The sequence below is a fragment of the Protomyctophum bolini genome, assembly GCF_963924005.1.
Source record: "Protomyctophum bolini genome assembly, chromosome: 1".
Lineage (NCBI taxonomy): Eukaryota > Metazoa > Chordata > Actinopteri > Myctophiformes > Myctophidae > Protomyctophum > Protomyctophum bolini.
This window is the reverse complement of record NC_137862.1, coordinates 37,848,906-37,873,072: the sequence shown is the minus strand read 5'-3', so window position 1 is coordinate 37,873,072 and position 24,167 is coordinate 37,848,906. Positions and strand designations below refer to the sequence as shown.

Sequence of the window (24,167 nt, the reverse complement as noted above, 5' to 3'; positions counted from 1 at the left end):
CAGAAAGACATTGAAACTGTACACACTGTACAAGTATGTGTTTACTTAATCGCGGGACATATCATTATCGGTATTCAACAATGTTATGGCATATGGCCCGTATTCCTAATATGGTGCAGCCCTAATGCTTACCACTGGGAGGTGAAGACCCCGTAGAACACAGTGTTCTCCCAGCTGTCTCCGGTGGGCTTCAGGACAAACATGTCCTGGATGATGTTGAAGGGAAAGCCGTCATCAGGGAGAGAACACAGCAGCTGAGCCTTCAGGAAGGTGGTCCACTTCTTCTGCAGCACGCGCTCGCCTCCCTTATCGCCCTGCGAGGACACAAGGAACATGCCATGTCAGACACTGATTCTCAAACCTTTTAACTTTAAGTAGCCCTATAGTTTGTTTAGATTACAGACCAGTAAATGTACATTTGGTTACTAACTATGAATCATTTAGCCATGGACCCCCTGGAACCACCGGGGGAACCCGCTTTGAGAACCACAGGCACTCGGGAGTTACAGAGAGGTTTCCGAACACGTCAGGACCTTCTATCAGCTTGGACTCCCCATCGATGATGTCATTGGTAGGCAGGTTTCTCAACTGAGAGAAATGACTGCAAGGCAGAAGGCCTGCAACACTCCAGATTAGATGAAAGTCTTTAAGGTGCACGGCAAAATAATATAATAGAAGTGGAGGACATAGCCAGCACCCAAAGAATGTCCTTTTCACATGTTTTTAAGTGGTGCAGCCACTGTCTGTCTGTGGTACCAACAGGTGACCAAGTGGAGCTGTTGAGCTTCACACTGTGCACAGGTGCATGATGAGGAGTTTTTAGCAGCCATTACACCCCACACACACACACACACACACCAAGAGAGAGGCCAGGCGGGAGGGCTTGTACAGTACAGTACAGTACAGTACAGTACAGTACAGTACAGTACAGTACAGTACAGTACAGTACCACTCACTCAATTTTTTTAATTTACCGCTCATGGGCAGAGGTTTCTCAATTGTCTAAATCAGACACAGAGTGAGCACGCAAAAACTTAATGAGGATCAATTATATGAAGATAAGGTTGAATGAGTGCTCCTTTAAGTGGTTTAAGTGGTATCTATCTCGGATTGTAAGAAACTGCTATGAAAATGAATGGGAGTTGGAATGCCTGATGCCTGAATATTGTGAAATCGTAAACATGTGTATCTCTGGACTTCGGGGAGTACAAGTCACAGGGAATGTCTGAACCCCCGATAAAATATCTCAACTGGAACTGTCATGTTTACAGCAGAACCCTGTTTATCTGAACCCCAGCGAGAATGAAGGTCGTTCTGGGAACTTCAAATGTTCAGTCGTCCAAAACGTGCATAAGATTACATACAGTAGTGTTTCTCTATCTAATTTAACATTTGTGGAGTTGGTCACCTGACCAAAAGCGGTTGACAGAAACTGGTCGACATGTTCTGTTGCCCCAACAGGGGCAGAAACAAGGCCACAACCACGCTATTTACACACACTACAACTCGCTTACAATTCGCAAACCTGGCAACACTGCCCTGTGTTCATGCTGTTGTCAGAGGCCCGCCCCCGGCTCACACGTCACTATTTTCTCCGTCTCTCAGCTCGCAATCGGCAGCCATCTTGCTTTTTAGGGCTCTCGCAGGATAACAGACAGAAGGAAGGGGAGAAATTATTGGCTCACTATTTTGCTTATCACTTCTAAATCCCTGTATTTACAAAATAAAACACTCAGCGAATCCCTTAGTTAAATCAACATTGTTCATTGTCACTACTTGGATTGTGCCGAAATATTTACGTTACACGTATAGCTTTTGCTATTTTCGCCTGCCAGCCAATGCCGACTACACACGCCTGCACACACACACACACACACACACACACACACACACACACACAGGAATGGCTATACGCCAGCGAGACAGCAGTGCAGCACTTATAATTTTCAGTTTCATTACATAACTGTCTTTCTCAGCGTGCGCACGTGCGCACACAACATTATTCAAGTGAAATGCGTAACGCCAATATTGGGCTCATATAGGCTACCAATACACGACGAAATAACTGACAGGAGTGACGGTGCTGTGAGTAAACTGACAACGCTTTCTGACAGAGAGAGAGAGAGAGAAAGACAGAAAGACGTGTTAGAGTAACGCGCGCGAGCGAGAGAGAGAGAACGTCAGAGAGAGAGAGAGAGGGGGGGGGTAGGGGTGGGTCCCGAACCTCGGGACCAATCCGGTACCGAACCGAACATGCTCGAGTACCGGGTACCCATTACAATAATTACATTTCGGTTCTCTCTATCGGTTCCTGGGTGACACCCTGGCCTGCACGCACGCACATAAAACAGCTGATTATAATCAGATCATTTTACTCGGAGCGCCAGCAACAGAATGGACCGTGGTAATCGCTTCCTATTGTTGCGTTGTCACACGTCTAATAACAACAACACGGAACAATAGACTCTTAACGATCCTCGGCCATTGAAATGTTAATGCTTAAGACTGGAGCGCACGTAGACACATACATGTCCCGACCCAAACATTGAGGAGCTAAAGTAAACGTGACGTTGTTGTGATTAAACATAATGTGCCACGAAAAATAGCTGTCCATAGATGTCCAAACATGATCGCCGTCACAGTCGCAATACTTTTCAGTTGTGTGGTACTTTTATATTGATTTAACTGTAACAGAAAGTTCTATCCAGACTATCGACAGTCCCATCTCCCAGTCACGGAGCTGGGACTGACAGTACACACAGAGACGAGAGAGCAGCAGCACCAGCTAGCTGAAGCCAGGTGTTGCCAGTATAACTCTATGGCAGAAACAAGCCACCTAGGTCTATACAAAATAAGACAAAAAGAAGCAACACTGGTAATTTCTGGCCAGTGTTGCCAAATAAGCGATTAGTAAGTAATTTAATTTAATTTATAAGCGATTTGGGGATTATTTTTGTAGATTGAAAAAATATTGGGGGTCCTTTGCTCTTGGCATGGAAATGTTTGAGAACCACTGCTCTAAAACAATATTAGACAAAGTTTGAGCCACAAACACATTGCTCTCTCTCTTCTCCTTTTGTATAAATTAAATAGGCTGTTTCACCATGTTTGCGTTTTTATGAGAAATAAAAAACACTTTCTGTTATTATAATAATTTATAACCCATCCGTTACTACATGTGCAGGGCACACTACTGAGTTTAAAAACACAGCTGAAACATGAAGTGGAGTCTGTCACCTCCCGCTATTTCCTTCTTCCCATATTGCGCTGCAATGTAACTAGGATTCGCCGGCCGAAGGCCGGCGAAATTCTAGTCTATTACATTTCAAGAACCACCAGTTTGATATACATTGGGCCACAGACCCTAATTTGATACGATTTGTTATCTACCCCAATCTGCACTGTAAATTATTGATTAAACTTCTGCTTAAAGAAAACTGAAATATGACACAGACAATATCATGCAAAACAATAACTTGCATGATTTGTCTAATTCAAAGTTCAAAGTTTAGAAATAAAACGTTGTCCATGGTGCCCAGACCTATGAACTGAGAACACAATAGTAACATAAATATCTCTTTTTTAAAGATGTGTTTTAGGCTTTTTGCCTTAGTTATTAGTGAAGACAGACATTTAAGTGGGAGGGAGAAAAGGGGAGAGACATATGCAGCAAAGGTCGTCATGAATGGCTACCGAACATAGGCCAGAGCCTATATTATGTGGCAGCCGCCTGGACCACTTGGCCAGCGCCCAACATAAATACCTCTTTTAAGAAGTTAATTCATGTAAAATGCAATTGTACTGAACAACAGAGGCTGTTGTGGCCTTAAAAATGTAAAATTGCAGGGGCAGAAAAATATATATTAAAAACACAAACTGCAGGTCTTCACATAAAATATGCTTTTAGACAACATTTATTTGAAAACTTGTTACAAATCACTTTGTAGATAAGTGCACCAGTGCACTACAAGCACAAACAGGTTGTGAGCTTGCAAAACAAAATCTGAGTCATTTTCCACCATTGTACAAAACACCAATGTTAAGTGCTGGCAAACACTGTAGGACATTCCTCCGTTATGATGAAAAACTGTCCGGAACAATGAAAAACAAGAGGAGGATTAAACAACAACAACGGGACTCGCCGAACCACAGAGCGCCTCGCCCCAGACCTCCAGGACACACCTCAGTGCTAACACCATCCCACGGCACCCAAACAACACACACACACACACACACACACACACACACACACACACACACACACACACACACACACACACACACACACACACACACACACACACACACACACACACACACACACACACACACACACACACACACACACACACACACACACACAGAATCTCCAGAATCTGAATTAAAACGTGGAGAAGCAGTGTTCAGTTTTTATGCACCAAATATCTGGGACACAAACGAAAACATTACTGTTTTCTGCTGCCTTTTATTGAGATTTCTTTCTATCACACTTCTGCACTGTACTTTCTCACATCTTTCAGTTTCACTTATTTTTATTCAAATGTCCTTTCATAATGGGTTTATTTATGCTGCCTTTATACTGCTTTCTTGATATTTCAGGTTGCATGTATTGTAAAGCATGTTTACTTGCCTCCTTGTTGAAACGTGCTATACAAATAAATTGCCTTGCCTTTTCAGTGGATAATTCAATGCACAGATATTCTATTCTGACTTTGTCCTCCGGGGGTCACTATTAAACCCAAACAATCATCTTGTTGACCAGAGAGGAGAGGTGAAAGCACATGGGAGAATAGCAGGCCCTGCCAGCCAATTAGCAGGCTACAGTAGTAGTAGCAGCACATTCCTGCTCTCTCAGCTGTCTGCATGTCGCCATTGTTGCTGCACTGTTGGACTTGTGTACTCAATCAGCCCCCATGCCCTAACCCAGTGGTTCCCAAACTGTGGTGCGTGCACCCCTTGTGGTGCGCGAGCACCTTCTTAAGGGTGTGTGGCATGAAAAAGCTAATGTTGGTGCTATGGTTTTATTTTAAATATATTAACATATTATGCCAATATATGGCAAGTATGCAGAATATAGCCTATGTTGCATATACAGCATATCCCATATTCAGGTTCATATAATGTGCATACATGTGGATATACTGTATAGGAAATATGTCTCTATATAGCTTATGCAAATGTTATTTCCATGTGGGGGGGGGGGGGGGGGGGGTTCTTATGACTGTAGGCACCCCCTACAGTTATAAGAACTATTCACCCCTGCGCATGAGGAATCCAACGGCTGGACGTAGCGCGTGGATGGAACACGTTATTCCAGCCATTTCCTTTCCCCTCCATCAGGCTGGCCAGGGGGAGGCAGTTTAGAGACCTTGATGTTGTATGTATGTTTTGTGAGCGTACCTACCCTAGGGGACACGGGGAGAACATGCAAACTCCACACAGAAAGGCCCTTTTCGCCAACCCCATCTAAGGCAGGGGTTCTCAACGTTTTTGGCACGGGACCCCCGCCCCGCCCCCTCCCGACCCCCAAAATAAATTGACTGCTACAATAACCTTAATAATAGAGACAATACACCATAAATAAATACTGAAACCAGATAACCATTAGGGAAGTTGTACAGTATATGTGTACTACTGTATATGTAAACTGTAAATATGTAAAAATGTTGCGCAAAAATAAATCTTAGGGTGGTCCCTGGATCCCACTTTGAGAACCAGTGCTCCAGAACACACTAGCCTGCATGAGACCCAAAATGACACAGTTCAGATTATTCACAATTTTAAATTTCTACTGTCGACCTGAAAAGAAGTGGCAAACAATTCAAGCCCCTGAAAAAGCTATGAAAAACCATGATGTGCCACTTATTGTTGGAACAGTTCACAGTCTTCCGTATGTGCCCCCCACCCCCACACACCTGAATAAACAGACGAGGGGAGTGGAAGGGAGGGGGACAGCGAGAGCCAGGGAGGAGAGACAAAAACAACTTGGCAAATCTAACCCAAAACAGTAGTTAGAACACCATGAAAAGAAACGTATTTGAGGTGAGAACAAAGTACTTACTTAAATCTTACTTAAAGTAATTAAGATTGGATACTCCTGGTCAAATATTACTCAATTACAACAACAAAGTGAAAGTTGTTTTGTCAAATTTATACTTGAGTTAAAGTACTGGGTGATTTGCTTTTAAAAATATTACCAGATACATTCCTATAAAAGGGAATCAATGCATTGTCGTATATACATTTTCACACACACACACACACACACACACACACACACACACACACACACACACACAAAAAAGGAAAGGAAAGGTACCAGGGTAACTGGACTAAGCTCAAGAACTTGTTTACAGCCAGGCCCTGCTCATAGAACATTTCATGGTAGGGGTTCAATGCCTTGTCCAAGGGCACTTCAGCGGTGGTAATTTTAACGTGCCGGTCCGGGGATACGAACTAGGGAGATCAGCAATTTTTTTTAATTTTAGCAAGCTTTTGGAAAGTGAAAGTGATTAAGTGTGTCTGTTGTCTTTATAAATACTGAACCAATGACTAGTTAACAAGAGCTTGTGACTAAATAATGACTACAAAGGAACACAGGTAATTCCACCCCCCCCCCCCCCCCCAATTTCCTGAAAAGCTACGGATTTGAACATACAGGGTTTCCACCCGACAGCAACGTTGTCACTAGCAAGATACCGATACAAGTCATGCTCTGAAATGTATGTGACTTTGGTCACATAAATCAAGCACACGTCAAACTTTTCAAATATTTGCAACCAAATTCAAACACATGTTTTCTTTTGCTATGGCCTGGTACAGAGGTAGCGGTGGGTGCAGGATTCCTGCCGTCCGCCGTCAACAAAAATGTGCTAAACATAACAGGGTGGTAGCTCTGTGCTACACAGTCATATACGACCTGACTTTGAATGGTGAGAACCATGAGAAGTCCATGTTTACTGTCGTTTCAGGCTCAGCTAGGCTATTTGTGCCAATAATGCAGATGGAACGTCTCGTAGCATTGCAACGCGTAATGAGCTTCTAGAGTAGATCTGCTGTTTTCAGAGGCTGGGTTGACATGCTTTGCCTGCACATAAACAGCGAGGGGAAAAACATTGCCAACAGCCAGTAGAAGCACCCTAGGCTAGAATACCAATGAAGCCTGCAGAGCGCTTGCCGTCTTAACACGCTGCCAGTAGGATGGGTGCAGACGGGACGGACGCAGCTGACATTGTGAGGCAGATTGAAGGAGATGTACACATGACACTGCAGAGGAAGGCGCCCGAGACGGACGGACGGACGGACGGGTCGGGTCGCTGCTTAGATACGAAGACCCAGCTGATTGAACCATGTGGTTGAAAACAGCTGGCCTGTATTTATAGCAACAAGCTGACAAGCTTTTTTTTGTTGTTTTTGATCATTTGTGAAAGGAAAACACATTTAGACCTTCTAAATCATGGCCTTTTTTTGGAATTGTTTGAATAAAAAAATGTATATGTTGCTATACTGTATATATATATATACTGTATATAGCAACAACAGAGGTGTTGCTATACTGTATATAGCAACAACAGAATTGTTCCCAGATTGAAAGATACAGTATACGTATAGCAACGTATAGGTGTCCCAGGTCCAAATGAGTTTAATGCCCAACATAGGGACGCCAGATTCAAAGTGGTTAAAGTATTCTTTTTTAGGGAATAGAATTTGATTCTGTATTGGGAAATGAGCAAAAGCAATACAAAAGTCATACACTTTTGTATACGGCAACTGCATATATTGTGGTGGCAGTGGCTCAGGAGGTAGGAATCAGAATACTACTACTACCCGATAGAAGCAGGTTGTAATGCACATTGTAAAATACTTTATTGCACCATTTACATATATTACAATATTGCAATAATAATGTGTGGTTGTCACAAAGTCCCCAGGCACACCTGAACTTGTCTCACGGCACACCAGTGTGCCTTGATACATCGTTGGATTAGAGGATAAGTCAAACAGAGCTCTACTGTACTTCAATGTTGTCTTGCCGTTATGTGTCGCAACCGCGCCCCCTCCCCCGCAGCTCTTACCTTACACACGCGAGCGATCCTCGACACAATGGTGTTGTCAAAGAAGTCAAACTCCTTCCCAGCCTCGCTGAAGAAGAAGTAGATCTTGTCATCGTCACCCACAGAGTTCCCTACTGGCTGGCTTTCCTCGATGTAAGCTGATCCCACAAAGGACGGGTCTGTACAAAAAACACAGACACACACGTTGGTGTCAGGAGAGAAAGAGAGACTATTAATACATTGTGCATCGCATTTCATGTAAGAGGAGGCAATTTAACGGCTTTTACTGAGGTTTCGCTGAGAAGGAATAGCTTGATATGAACAGCATCTCCTCCCTCTAGGGTGACCACATCAAAACTGCTCATTTGAGGGACAGAAGTATCGCTTGTGTGGGACAAGTGGGATGGCGGGACGGGGGTTAGCAACTTACTCCTTAGTTTTAAATGCCTTGATGTCATTCGACCATACAGTAGGCCTAATGGCTATCATTTATAAATTCCTTTGGTGTCTCACATTTTGTTTTAAAATCATGCTTAATTTTTATGCTATTTTAACAGGCTTAAAAACACATCTTGCAGGAAGAGACAATGAGAGAGCTTTACAACAGAAGGCCAACTATTAGGGCATTTGAACACTGATGCAATATTGTCTGCCAGTCACAATGTGGGACAAGGTCTCAATTTATGGGACGCCCGAGAAGTCTTGGAAATGAGGGACTGTCCCACGCAAAGAGGGACATCTGGTCACCCTACCTCCCTCCTCCCAATGTCATTACAGTGATGGAAAGTATCATTTACTACACATTAAACAAGTACACAATTCAGGTAATTTTACTTGTAATATTTACAATTAAAAAATCACACCCGTGTGAAGTGAGGGGCGCTCTTATCATCTTACAACATCGAGGAGGGATTCTACAAATGCCTTCTAAATCCTGACAGTTTTCTGAAAAACCTGTGTTTCCATGTCAGTCGTTCTCAAACAATTTCATGTCAAGGACGCCCAAAAATATTTGTAATTGGCCGGCGACCCCCATCTGAAAATATATTGTTCCAGGGACCCCCCCCCCCCCAGAAGCAAAGATATGAGTTAAAAACGTTTGCTTATATATTCAAAGATTTGCGCCACATTTTCACGATTTTTCAAAAAATATCAGATCTACAAGCTCGTAGCGCGGCACTCGGCCTCAAGGCTCATGCTGCACGTCTCAAGGCAGCGACAATAGTCCCGGTTCCCAAGAAACCGAATATCACAGGCCTGAATGACTACAGGCCTGTGGCACTCACCCCTATTGTCGCTAAATGTTTTGAGAGACATATATACCGCCATCATTAGATCACTATCAGTTTGTCTACAGGAGGAACAGGTCAACAGAGGATGCCATATAGCCCTTGTGTTACACACAAGGGCTATAGAACACCTAGAGCATAAAACACATATGGGAGACTCCTTTTTATTGACTTTAGTTCGGCTTTCAACACTATCCTGCCTAGTAAACTCTACAGCAAACTATGTACTGTAATTGGGTTTTGGACTTTCTAACAAGCACATCTCCCCCACCCTGTCCCCTAGCACCGGGGCCCCCCAGGGTTGCGTGCTTAGCCCACTTCTCTACACACTCGACTGTTACTCCCAAGTACAATTATGAATACAGGCCTTTTCTTAGTGTAATTCTACTTTTACCTCTTCCACCACTGTATAATTTTACTAGGAAGCTTCCGTTGATCGATTTACCCCAACAGATCAAAAGACAACAGCGATGTTTTGTGAGCGAAGTGCAGCTAACTGGGGCAGAACGCACTGCCAGCCAGCCTGCCAGACAGGGATGGTTTTGAAGTGCATGTACTGCTACTGTACTGATACGACCCAAGGCTCACCTCAATAAATGGTGTAAAGTAACTCATTACACAACACACATCCCTGGTGTTGTTATGCACTGTTTTCTCCCACCGCCACCTGTGGGCTCTGCAGCGCATGCTTGACTGCATGTCCGACCGTTGTGTCCGCATGTCGGTCCGTTGGTGTGTCTAATCTGCGTGTGCATCCCAGTTATCTGACTGAACTAAAGTAAAAGTATAGTACCTAAACATTGTACTTACTGTACTACAGTACTTGAGTAAATGTACTTAAGTGACTTTCCACCACTGCGAACGGGGCTGTTTTTGAAGTGCATGTGCTGCCACTGATAGGACCCAGAGCTCCCCGCCATCTAAAGCCAGGCTGTCTGCATGCATCACAGCACCAGCTGGCATCACTAATGATCACCACGAAATTGGAGCTTATCTGCGCTGTGGAGGAGACCCGTGGTTCCCAAACGTTTTCATACCAAGGACCCCCAAATTGATATATATTTAGCCTCGGACAACCCCATTTTCTTTTCTCCAAATGTGTTAAATGTTCAAAATTAGCTCTACAAAAGAATGTGACGCGTTGTAAGCTTGTACAGTAGATGTGTGGAGTACAGTAGATGTCGTGTGGAGCAGACAGGCACAGGAGGGGGAGAAACGAAGTGAAACGGGTCACAGAGTTCAGTGCAACAGGAGTATGTTCACCTTGCAGCCAGTTGAGAGAGTTCTCCGTCTTCAGGGCGGTGCTCTGGCCCAGGCTCTTATAAATGACCGGCTCGTTGCCCTGAAAGTTGCTGACCGTGCCGCTGTACAGCTCACCGTCTGCAGAGAAACAATAACATGTACCACAGAGTATAGAACAGCCAGTGGTGAACAGTAACAAACAAAGCATATTTACTTGAAGACACTGTAGTGGTACAATGTGGGGAAGAAAATATACAAAACACACTCCAATATCATGTTTATTATGTCATTGAAATAGGATTTGGGTGCCCCCCATTTAGACCGGGAAACTGTACCTGTCAATTCCTGGCGTTTTTGCTATGTACAGTATATAGTATACAGCAACAATTTCTGAATATATATTTGAGTTTTTCTGAAACAGTTTGTCAGGATTTAAAAGGCTTTTACACTCAGCCTCAGGTCTAAATGGGTTATTAAATGGTGCAATCCGTAATGTTTATGTCCTATCCAGACATAAAACGTTTTATTGTTCTCTGCAAACTACTGTTCCTGATATTGCTGCACGGTGTATCAGTCGGTAGAGCAGAGATAATAATAATCTCAGGGTCATGGGTTCGGCCCCGCGTTGGGCACAGTTCTTACAGGTATAAGACCACAATGGAAACCAGACCCCAGGACCTTTTGTGTTTCACTGTACCTCTGTACCGTTTATAGTTTTGACTAATAAATGATTCAATGAAAACAAGTGACATAAATGAGCATGCATGCACACTAGTGCACGCACACACACACACACACACACACACACACACACACACACACACACACACACACACACACACACACACACGGGGGCGATCTTAAGCGAAGGCATAATAAACACAAGTTCTATTTAGGTCTCTCTGAAGTGCACTAAAGAGGAGTTAGTGGGTTCATGGGTTGAGTAAAGACCACCCTCATGCTGAGGTCTCACAGGGGTTTAACTTGCATCGTCCATCTTCAACTATTATCTCGCTCAGTGTTTGACAGCGGTGGGAGAAGTATTGAGATTTGAGTCAAAGTAATAGCAATACCACAATGCGATGCATTGTGAGCTTGCAGATCAGCTATCTTCGAATAGAAGTCGTCTAAAATAGGGCTTAATTGGTTAATGTATGTTTTTGCAATAATAAACTACATCAACTGTAAAACTGTAGTGGAGTAAAAAAAGTACAGTTACTTTCCACCACTGGTCAGTGTTTGAGCCGTACGTGGACTGGTTTGTAAAGTAATCAGATGAGTTCAAACAGAGGCTGTACAGGAGCAGTTGTCCTAATGAGGACACATAGAGCTGAACATGGTCAACAAACCAAACATGAAGTCCTCATTACGTGAACCCATGCTGGCCACATCAAAGACACATGGAAAGTAACATTGTTTCAATGCTCTTGTCTGGCCCCGTCCCGGCAGACAGCCACGAAGTTCAGCAGTAACACGACTAACTGCTGGATATGGTCAAGGGGAAGCATTTATGATGCACTTGTTTTAATGAATACAAGTTGTTGTGTTGTGCCATCCGTGCCCTAGGTCTCATGTGGTATTAAGGTACTACATACCTACTATGATGGCGGTGGATTTGTACTCTTAAGGTACTACATAGTACCTATGTACTGTACCAACTATGATGGCGGTGGATTTGTACTCTTAAGGTACTGAAGCACTGAGAAAACTGTTGCACCTTTCTTCGTCCTTTTTTTCCAAACTTTACTACGGTAGCGGTGGTCTCAAAAACATAAGGGAAACTTTGACAGAAAAAGACTCGCTCACCGTAAAAAGCAAACGTTTCGGTCGTAAGACCTTTTTAATTGCACTTTGAGCACAGAGCACTTTATGAGCATGATAAAAGAAAATATATTTTCTTAAGTCTCAGTCTAAGGAGTTTTACGTCTATTTTATATACGGTGAGAGAGTCTTTTTCTGTAAAAGTTACTCTTAAGGTACTACATATTACATACCAACTATGATGGCGGTAGATTTGTACTCTTAAGGTACTACATAGTACATACCAACTATGATGGCGGTGGATTTGTACTCTTAAGGTACTACATAGTACATACCAACTATGATGGCGGTAGATTTGTACTCTTAAGGTACTACATAGTACATGCCAACTATGATGGCGGTGGATTTGTACTCTTAAGGTACTACATAGTACATACCAACTATGATGGCGGTAGATTTGTACTCTTAAGGTACTACATAGTACATGCCAACTATGATGGCGGTAGATTTGTACTCTTAAGGTACTACATAGTACATGCCAACTATGATGGCGGTAGATTTGTACTCTTAAGGTACTACATAGTACATGCCAACTATGATGGCGGTAGATTTGTACTCTTAAGGTACTACATAGTACATACCAACTATGATAGCGGTGGATTTGTACTCTGGGTTGAAGGGACAGCGGCTGCGTCCGTCCTCCATCAGCACCTCCCCCGTCTCATCTCTCTCCAGAGTGAACGTTGACGTGTTCTGCAAAAACGTACAGAGACCAAATCATCACCAATTAAATTGCAGTCAGAGGTGGTCAAATCCCTCTGCTACTGCGACGATATACTGTAACATTACTTAACAACCTGACTTTCACCACTTGAACCCTAGATTTCCTATTCTGGGATGCAGACATTTGCTGTAGAACATGGAATGCATAGTAAGTGTTACAGTACCTAGAGAGAGTTTTCAGTGATTCGATTGTGAACCAGAAAGCACCATCCTGACAATAAGAATCAACCTGGGGACCACTGCTGTGGTTGGGTGGGCATATAGGCTAGTGGTGTTGTTTTGTTTTTGTTGGGTTGCATCTGTGTAAAAGCCTAATGGTGGACAGGCCAGGGACAGAGTCATGTCATTTTCTGGCTCCAACCTAGCACTGTACTTATTGTTCAGGTATGTCAGTGTGGGGGAAAAAAACACTTAGTAAAAGTGGGAAAAAAACAATCAACAACAAAAACACTCAACCAGAAATTCACAAGGAACTGTGTTTCACACACGTGCCTCTTGACAGAGTCTGTCCTAATGAGCCGATTCTCTTCTCCTGTAGTAAAGTACTTTTGGAACTGAAGTGCAAGCATCCTGAAATGAACACTGATAATGTATTTAATTCCCCTGTCCTCATATCACACAAATACCAACATTTGGGGGAATGGCCCTAGGCTAGTATAGACCACAGTCCCTGGGGGACCCCGGTCAACTACTGTAAATGTATAGGGTTTAAGTGATTATGGAGTTAAGACTTTGGCTTTAGTCTGGCTAGAAAATCTGTCATTTCGATCTAAATCATAATTTAAGAGGTTTAATTTTCAGCCCTTTGGCTGGCACCTCACAGGGACCGGTGTGCTGTGCACCATTTGCCTATATTGATTTTCAATCTTTTCATGATCATGGTTGTATTTTCCTCATTATATTATTCTTTTACTCCCCTTTTTAAGTCATGTCTGGAGTTTATTGTTTAACCCTCTTGTCTTATGTTTATTGTTGCAAGCTTGTCCATGAAGCCCTTTCAGGCGCCTTGTACAGCACATGAAAACACTGTTTATTATTATTATTATTTAGCAATCCTCCATGTATACTGTAGCTGGTAGGAATGTCCAGAGAAGAGACAGACAGTCTTGTGTTCTGGAGTCCGTCAAACATGATAAGTGGGAACTAAGACAAACAACACCAGGGGTCCCAAATGGAACCCTAAGGATCTGTAACTCAGAGCGTACAAATGGCTCTGGGTCTATTTGGTTCTAGTATAGTTTAGTTACGGTAGGAGATTCTCAACCTTAAAAAAAATAATTTATTGTTTTTATCTCAGGGAGCCCCAATCTCCACTCTAAAATCTTCAGTGTTCATTTAACCGCACAACACTCTCAGAGTTACAGACCCATAAGGGTCCATTTGGACCCCGGACGTGATATTGAGAAACAGTGAGCTAAGAAATGCCTGGAATCTCAGTTCAGGACCCAGAGTGCTGCCAGGCCTGTCTCCTTCCCAGTAGAGAGATATTATTCTTTGGACGTGACGTCATTAGGGAGAGAGCTTCATTCCCGGCATCTCTCTCCAAGTGCACTCGCCCTGCTATCACAGTGTCACTCCGTTTGGATGCTGGCTGCACTACCAACACTCCTAAAGGAAGAGCTTCCATTAGACCAAACAGACCCAGGATCTGCTGCTTCTCACTGAGAACAACACGGTATTCGGTCAGGCGAATATATAACACAGACTGCAGTCACACAGATCTGTGAGTTTGTTCTCACAATGTGTTGAATTACAATGCCTTGTGAGTCTATAGATGGGCTATTTTCACTATATACTTTTTTTGTTTTTGTTTTTACTTTTCAATGGCATGCCCAAAATCGAGATGGATCATTACTAGATTATTTTACAAAAGTATTAATTGTTCTAGGTTAAATAGACTTGTTTGATTTACTGTTGCATCCCCCAAGATAGGCCATGTTTTCGGGGGTTAATAGTTACAAGATAAAAAGATAAAAAGATGAAAAATATTGACGACTTACTATGTAGGCACAGATGGGGCTGAAAGCATAGGTTCCACACACATAAAGATGAGTGCTGTTTAACCGCAGAAGAATCTTGATGTAATTGAAGCAATCCGTCTGCAAAGAAAGCAAGTGAATGAGAGTTCTGTATGAGAAATTCGTCACAACTGAGAACAATAGAAGTGAAAGAAACTATTAGACATCTTGAGAGCTGTACGGTTCATCTTCTCCTCGAGATCAATGTCTCATGAAATACTGGTCTTTTTGACCAGTGGTTCTTTTTCAGGTCAAGGTCGCCCAAATGAATAATGCATTTAGCTGTGGATCCCGAACTGAAAATATTGGTGCTATTAGGGACAAAGGATTGTATATATACAGTAGCACACTTTGAGAACCACTGTTTTAGATCAATAAAGCACAGGACATTCATTTCAGTAGTCTTTCTGGCAACAACTCTGAATGCTGCAGGGTCCTATGATCACTGACGCTATATTGGAAAGTGACCGCAGTATTAACTTTAAAATACATTAATAAATAAATGGTCTGTAACGTTATGGTGCCTGTGTCATTTAAGTGTTTAAAGAAGTTTTTAGTTTAGTTTTTAATTGAAAGTTACACGGTATAACTTGTCCGGTCAAATATGAAGCGCTGCTGGGGAGAACTTGGAGCATCACACGACAACAAATGCAGAGTGTCTTGTCTTTGTTGCACTGTGACTGTAAGTACAGTTAGCAGCTTTTGTTGCCTCCGCTGGCATAACAACAATGTAACAAATCAGTGAGGGGGAAGAAAGTCACTGTTGCGCAAACAAAAAGAAAAGTGCAATTCCCCTGGAAAGTATACACGCAATGAACCTGGTTTTCACTTGTTCAAAGGTTTGTCAACACAGAAGTATTAATGGGGAAATGCCAGTGGAATAGATCTGTCACAGGTCTTAGCCACTTAAGCCCTACACACTTCATTGCACAAGAAAGAGTTACTTACAACACGCTGCGATGCGACTTGTTGTTAGCTTAGATCAGCAATTTGCACACACTTGTGACTTGTTTTTATAATTAAAAAATGGAACAATTTCAGACATACAAGGTTTCGACCTGACGGTGATGATATAGACTACTCAAAATCAAATAGCATGAAGACGATATCATAGTGATTGAATTTGGTCATTTCCTTTAACTTGTAACTGAGGACGAATATTCCTAGAGAAGGGAACAGCTGCATCTAATAAAATGAATAATAAAGTGCAAGTAGTGACAATAGAGTCAGTGCTTGCTCATTGGCAAACCTAACTCTAACACACCCATTACATAAGTAGCTGGATCAGCCTAGCATGTTTTTCACTTTAGATGCATTTTCCACAAATCGCTGAAGACTTCCATGGGAAGACAGTCACAAATCGCACTCACTAACTCACTCATTCACCTCACTCACTCACTCACTCAGTCACCTCCCTCACTCACTCAACTCACTCACTACCTCACCTCACCACCTCACCTCACTCACTCACTACCTCACTCACCTCACCTCACCTCACTACCCTCAACTCACTACCTCACCTCACTGATAATAAACATTACAGAATCTTACCTGTAGGTTCTTTCCTTTGAAGCTGCACTCCTCTCTCTTCCCAGCAGGAGTCCCCCATGTGAGCTGAAGATGAAAGAGTCAAACACATTACAATTTACAATTTCGGCATTTAGGAGTCCAGAGCGACTTACATGTGCAGACATCGGAATAAGCAGAGTAAGCGTGAACTCTAGTTGATGCGCAACAAGGTAAATAATATAATAAGGTAAAGTTGAAGATTTGGCTTAGAGTGTACGGTTAGTATTAGTCGAGTAGGTAGCATGCAGTGGACAAGTGCCAAGTGGTAACATACCACCAGGTTCTGTGACGTCCACATACTGTATTTATATACAGTCAATGTTTTAGGAGCTCAACAAAAAAAAATCCCCGCAACCTCGCGATTATATTAGCATTTCTGACAAAAGAGAAGTAACTAGCGGCCGCCCCGGAAATTACTGCTTATTACTGCCGGTTCCGCGGATCAGCTTTTGGGGTCTTCAAAATAAGACACTGTGGCTGAAAAGCTTGGCGTTGAAAAGGACTATGAATTAACTTAACCGTGGCAGTCAAAGTGTTTGAAGGTCTGCCGTTTCCGGGCGCGCGGCACCATCATACCAGAGAGCACAAGTGGAGCACGGCACTCACGTTCTTCTGCAGCTTGGTCTTGCTGATGTCAGACAGACTGAGGGCGAACAGTGCCTCCCGGGCGCCCACATACAGCATGTCGTCGTCCTGACTGAGCAGCAGAGACGTGTAGTTCAACACTCCTCTCACCGAGAACCTCTTCGCTGTCCTGTCCCTCGCATCTGCAACACAAACACATGGTGTTTAAAACCACACCACGTCACTTTTCCTTTGGTGAATACATTTTTATTCTGTCCAACCTGTATGGTAGAGTATGTTAATAGAATATACAGTAACTAACACAACTGTGGCGTTTGTATTAGGTCTTCTATTGAGACATTTAGACCCTGTGGTATGGTAGGAGTAGGACCACCACTGGTTAACAAGAGGTATTGCCGGAAGGTAAAAGAAAATGATGTTCTCCCCTGAGCAAGTAGGCATTCTATCTTTTGGCTCAGTGGTAATACATTCAGCAGATGAGCAGGGAACCAGGGTTCCAATCCCTGGTAGAAGGTTACAGAGTGCTGCTCTAATATTACATCAGAACAAGATGTTAAAGAACAGAATGGAAGTGGAACGGAACACTTGCTCCAAGCTACAAGTGTGCACACTGTAAATCTACGCGCACACACACTCACACACACACGCGCACACACACACACACCCAAAAATAATAATGGCCAATATTATTGCATTATGCAAAGCAAATTATGTTGGTTCCGAAATTCTGATTTATTATAAAATGATTAACTATTTTTGCATTAACAAATGAAAAAAAGTATAACTTAAGGCTATAAGGTTATTGCCAGTTGAGTTATTACATTTTTTCCTGTAATTACATTAGTAGCTGCTACAAATCCAGATATGAAAATGTATTAAAATGTATATCTTGTTGGCCAGAGTCCCCCAGGGGTCAATACAGGGCCATCTCCTTTGCAGAAAATAGCTTATCTACAAGCTCAAACTGTGTCACTTGTGAGCTTGTAGCCTTGTAGAGTGGCTATTTTCACAGAATGTTCACCATTCAACCTTATTTATTTTAGCATTATCATTATCATTATTATTATTGCATATTAACAAGCTTGTAGATTGTCCATTGTTACAATTTGTCATATGAAGTAGTATAGAGGGTATGTGCGTGACATCATCATCATACCTGGAGCAATGCGGGAATGCCTAGTGTCAAAAAAACACTTTCTGGCCTTGACAGCCCATACATCCAAACAGAAAAGTCCTATCTGATTACATTAAAGGACCACTTCACCACTTTTCAACCAATCTTCATATAATTGGTCCTCACTAATGTTCATGATAAAATGCAATAATTATTTCTACTCGGTCTGTGTCTCATAGGAGGGCAGTGGGAAGTTCAGAAACCTGTCCACCAGTGACATCATCGATGGGGAATCCAAGCTAATAGAAACTGCAGGCTTCCTATTCCTGAAAAGTTGCAATGCGAAAATGGAAGCCATCGTTAATTATCGTATCGATAAATATTGTTTTAAAAAAATCTTGTTTAAAAAAAATCTTCCTAATGATGATGTCACTGGTTTCTGAACTGCCCACATCCGCTGTTCTATGAGACACAGACTGAGCAGGAAAAAATTGTGCCATTTTATCATGAACATTAGTGAGGACCTATTATATGAAGATAACTTGAAAAGTGGTGAAGTGGTCCTTTAAACTACATTAAATTAACTTTGCCACTCGATGTGCAACCCACTTTATGCATGCGCATACGCTCTATATAAGGCTTAAGTTGTTAAGTCTATTTAATGATTACAGTGTTAAGATTGTTGGTGCAGTATGAGTGACATAGGATAAAATTGTTGAATCAAGTCATGCCCCTGTATCTTGCACTAAGGCAGCCACTAGCTAGCATCATTTCCATGTCACCGAGCCATGTAAACACTTCCCTGTCCTGGCTGGTGCTACTGGCTATAAGTCAAACCCTTGCACCTCTACTCCCAATCGCTTCAACAGCCCTGCTTGATGAGATGGGATTTATTATACATCTAGTTTTCCTATTAGCACTTTACATAGCTTTATAAATAATCCAGAAACCTGTGTACAGTGGCATCGGCATCCATCCATGGTGAAGATGAACTGGAGTCCTGTGTTAATCACTTAAACCCTGTACTTGGTTGACCGGAGTCCCTCAGGGCTCTATACTAGTGAATTTACATTACATATCTTTCCCCACTATTATGGAGGCTAGTGCAGACAAGTGATTGTTCATGCGATCTTTCTAGTGGTGAGAGTAGGTCAGAGGTAAGAGTTAATCAAACAAATCAATTCAAATTATTATAAAAAATTATCAATACAAATATCAAGCCCTAATTGACTATTTTAGGCGAAAAGTTTCACAACATTTAAAGGAATTCAGAAATGGTGAACTTCGATCTGCAAGCTAACAGAGCTTCTTTTCTTTTTTTTTACAGTTTTTGCACAAATTTGTTGTGTGATAAAGTATACAATAATGCTTAGTTTGTTGATTTACTGATACAACAAAAATTGCAGCACTACATCGAATTGAGGTCTACATGCTGACTAGAGATGAAAAGAAGCTAAAAACTGCAGCCACTGACAGTTTGTGCACACACACACACACACACACACACACACACACACACACACACATCTCTGTAAATGTTTATCTACTCGCTGCTATTCCAAACATATTAAAACACAGTGCGTCTACGTGCTTACCAATCTACATGCCATGGGACACACACTCCATTCGCTGTCCAAATAACATTCCTGGCTTGTATCTGTGGTCGTAAACACCAATATTGGCTTACTTTACTGTCTGTCAGTGGTGGAAGAAGTTCGTATTAAAGTATTTATTTTATTAAGAAAAAAGGAGTAATGCTAAAATGCAGAAATACTCTGGTATAACGTTGCTGTCGGGCAGAAGCCTCTTGTATCCATATTCTAACTTTGTGTTTTTTTCGTAAATGTTCTTGATCATACGGCATAAAAGCATCAAAAGTAGCAGATCCACGAATTTGAATCGTGAAAAATAATATTGTTTGACTTTGACATATGAAAGACGATAAGTAAAAGCACCACTTCTCCATTGAAAAGTAGTCATTATGCAAAATGGCCTATTTCAAAAGTCAAGTTGTCAAAATCTTAAATATTGAGCCAAAGTATAACACAGGGATGAATTGGTTAAGGTATGTTTTGTAATAATAATCAAAATCTGCCTAAGGAGTACCTAAGGTTTTCATATAATTGAAGTAACAGTCAAGTAAAAGTAAATGTGTCTACTGCCCCGGGTCACCAAATTTTATTCAAATTCCAAGACGTGATTGTAAAGAGACGATAGGTTTACCATGGGCGCTCCAGGTGGTGGATTGGATCGTAATATAAATGGAGCCAATAAAGAGCAGTAAATGTTTACAACTCAGGACTTAAACTCTTCAACATGCTCACAAACAAATCGTCGCCGTCAGGTGGAAACCTTGCATGTCCAAAACCGTTCCAGAAAATAAATCACAACGTGTTCGGCTATTTTCACTACTTTCGCACAACACTCTTGTTCATCGATGAAGTTGGGCGTTTTATGAAGACATTTTAAAACATAAAAAGTTGAAATATGGAGATACGAGGTTTGCCCAACAGCAACGAAACGCTTCATGGAACACTAGAGGTACTTAGGCTGATGTTATCTTCCCCTTATAGGAGGCCAGGACAGCTGCACTGCAGTACACAACACTATCTAGTCCAAAATCACATCGTAGGACTGCAGTGGTGTTAAGTAACTGAGTACATCTACTCAACTACAGCAGTGGCTCCGAAACCTGTTCATGTCAAGGACCCCCAAACTATGTATTTCGCCGTGGACACCCACCTGAAAAGGTTTTGTGCCAGAGACCCCCCAGAAAAGACAATTTTTGTTGTGTATGATATTTAAAATCTGTTATTTTTGAATAGCCAACATGAAAATGGAGACGGTGGTTAAAATGGGACCTCCTGGAACTCCTGGACCAAACTTTGAGAACCATTGAACCACTGTACTTAAGTAAAATGTCCAGGTATTTTTACTTTTTGCAATTAAAGTTTCTTGATAATACACAGCAGCAAGATTTGTGACAGGAGAAGGATTGGAATAAGACCACCTTAAGGACTAATACTTTGAATCAATGTCTTTAAGTTTGATGTATTTATAAGAAAGATTTGGAAGACAAGACTTTTACTGGGAACTACACTGTGGAATTGATACTTTTACTTAAGTCCAACATCTGAGTACTTCTTTCACCACTAGTTTAAGACTGTTTCATCTCTCTCTTGCCCTCGGTGTGTGTGTGTGTGTGTGTGTGTGTGTGTGTGTGTGTGTGTGTGTGTGTGTGTGTGTGTGTGTGTGAAAAATCGTTGTGACATCTGGAGGCCATGAAGACGAGGTCTGTCATTAAAATCACAGGCCGAGGAGAGACGGGATACAAAACTTCCTATTGTCATTCTGAGGTCATCATAGAAAAAACAAACGGAGAAGGAGAGAGAGGGAGAGAGAGAGAGAGAGAGCACACGTTTTTCCTGTATGGAGGGTGAAATGTCAGTGCGATTTCGTTTTGAGGCAAATTATGTCTGCTGAAATCACCTTAAATGCTGTGGAGAGGTTCAGGTTTAATTCAGCTTATAAAGAGAGCTACACTTTGTCCCAGTGGAGGTTGTCATTGGCAGACAAAAGCTCTCTGTCTGTGCTCTCAACAGGACTGTCAACCTCAACACACATCCCCCCTGGGGGACTTCACTATAAACCACGGCTACTCAAAGTGGGGTCCTTGAGGGGAGGGACACACACACACTGTGAGCTTGTAGATCTGCTATTTTCAAAAGATCTTGAAAGAAAAATGTGAAAAATGTTATGCTATATATAAACATTGTGTGGTCCTTCTGACACGTTTAATGAAATGTACATGGCCAAGGTACAAGGTACAAGGTTTGAGAAACACTGTTCGAGGCAACTAGCAGCACTCAAAACGAGTGTGTGTGCGAGCGCACGCGCGCATGTGCATGTTTTTTCTGCGCATAATGCTGGGCTTCTAATTGGAGCTGCAGCAATTATAGTCCAGGCCTGAGATCTATTCATCAACTCCTCATTTCATCTGCTGCTGTCCCCCAAGCTGAGGCTACAGTCAAGCCAAGCCACAGCTAAAACAAAGTCAAGCTGCGGCTAAAAGCCTCATATATCACACCTATCAATATGGCAACTTCGCAACCATTTTATAATGTTTCTTGTTGTTTATTTATTGTTTTAACTTCATGGCTTCCTATTCCTATTTTGTATTGTAGCACTATTGAAAGGTAAACGTAAGGTAAACCTACTTACGTTAAAGGGGTATTTCACTTTAAAGCACTTAGTATTTTATTGGGTTTTCATATTTTTACAATATAAATCGACAGTAACAACAACACAACAAAAAAGGAACAGTTCAATACAAATCGACAGTAACAACCAAAAAAGAGCAGTTCTATGTAACAACTCATAATCAAAGTGGTGCAATAAAAAGAAACAGAATGTAAAGAAGGGAGCGAGAGGGAGGGAGGCTGTGTTATAGACCAGCCAGTAGTCATTACCAAGTATTATCATAAAGAAGGAATCTATCCCACTTCAGGTGGAACTGATCTATTCTACCTTTCATAGAGAAGGATACTCTTTCACATGAGTGGGTCTACTCTGGCATTTGTGCACCCAAGACAGTATAGAGATATTTGATATTAATTTGATCAGACAGACAGGCCATAAGTCAGTAATATTGTCCTAATGAATTGGGACACCTTCATTTTTGATTAGTTAATTCCCACTTACAGGACTCCCTGATACAATTACATTACAGATCAGTCACCAGAGCCAAGGATGGGTGTTTTCAATAAATCTAATATGGTTTGAATTAGACTGGGCTTATAGGAGGGGGGGGTGTCTGATAAAATTGATCTAAATAATTGAATTAAGCAACTTAAACATTGGGGTGCACACAAAAGCCAGGGTAGACATTAAAGTGTTTTAAAGTGATTAAATGAAATACTCATTTCACACACACACACACACACACACACACACACACACAATTTACAACAAAATGTCCTTGAACCTTTTCTGGGAGCTGATCTAGGTGACAGTGTTTTGCCCTGGAATCCATTTGTTATGTACATGCACAGAGAACACATCCATGGCCCACTTTAGATCCCAAACTGTGGTTTATATGAAACACAATTCAGACAAAACAAACAAAACACTGCAATGCTTTGAGGAAAAACCTGACAACTGCACCACCTTCTAAACTTAGCACATTGTAAAACAAGGAGTGGTACCACAACTCTGAGAAACATTTGTACATTCTCAAATACTTTGCAGTACAATGTGTGTATCGGGTAGCGAAAACAGACAATCCATCTACAAGCTTACAACGTGTCGTGATACGTCTCATTTGTGAGCTTGTATACCTGCAGTTTTTGCCACCTGGGGCAGCCGTCGCTTAGTGGAGAGAGAGGGGCAGTCTGATATCAGAAGGTCACCAGTTCCTGGCCCCTGTCTACGTCTCAAAGTGTCCCTGAGCAAGACACTGAAGGAGCTGAAACTCAATTCCCCCTGTGGGGTTAACTAAAGTCTGTACATTATAACTATAACATTCATGTTATAGTTGTATTAACAATGGAGTAAAGTCAACAGCAAATGATACCCACTCAGCAACCAATTAGAGGGATTTAAAAGATGCTGTTCAGGTGGTTCTCTGTGACACCAACACAGCTGTGAAGATCAGAGGTTGTAAAACAAAGCAACTAGGAAATAAGAAACATGAGACCAGCCGCACGTTGAGCGCAAAGCAGTTTGTTTTGACGTTTTGGGAAATCAGGCAAAG

At 41.9% G+C, this 24,167-nt stretch overlaps 1 protein-coding gene across 2 annotated transcripts in view; it reads right to left on the bottom strand.

The window, feature by feature from the left end:
- Positions 1-24,167, bottom strand: part of LOC308319145 (semaphorin-4B-like) — a 92,229-nt gene that overhangs the window by 17,318 nt on the left and 50,744 nt on the right. For both annotated transcript variants that reach the window (XM_080769022.1, XM_080769021.1), the window contains exons 3-9: positions 17,323-17,483; positions 16,699-16,761; positions 15,130-15,228; positions 12,988-13,099; positions 10,607-10,723; positions 8,076-8,233; positions 133-314 (exon numbers count right to left, since the gene is read on the bottom strand). In XM_080769022.1, coding sequence (XP_080625148.1) covers positions 133-314; positions 8,076-8,233; positions 10,607-10,723; positions 12,988-13,099; positions 15,130-15,228; positions 16,699-16,761; positions 17,323-17,483 — 892 coding nt within the window. The remainder of the gene's footprint in view (positions 1-132; positions 315-8,075; positions 8,234-10,606; positions 10,724-12,987; positions 13,100-15,129; positions 15,229-16,698; positions 16,762-17,322; positions 17,484-24,167) is intronic.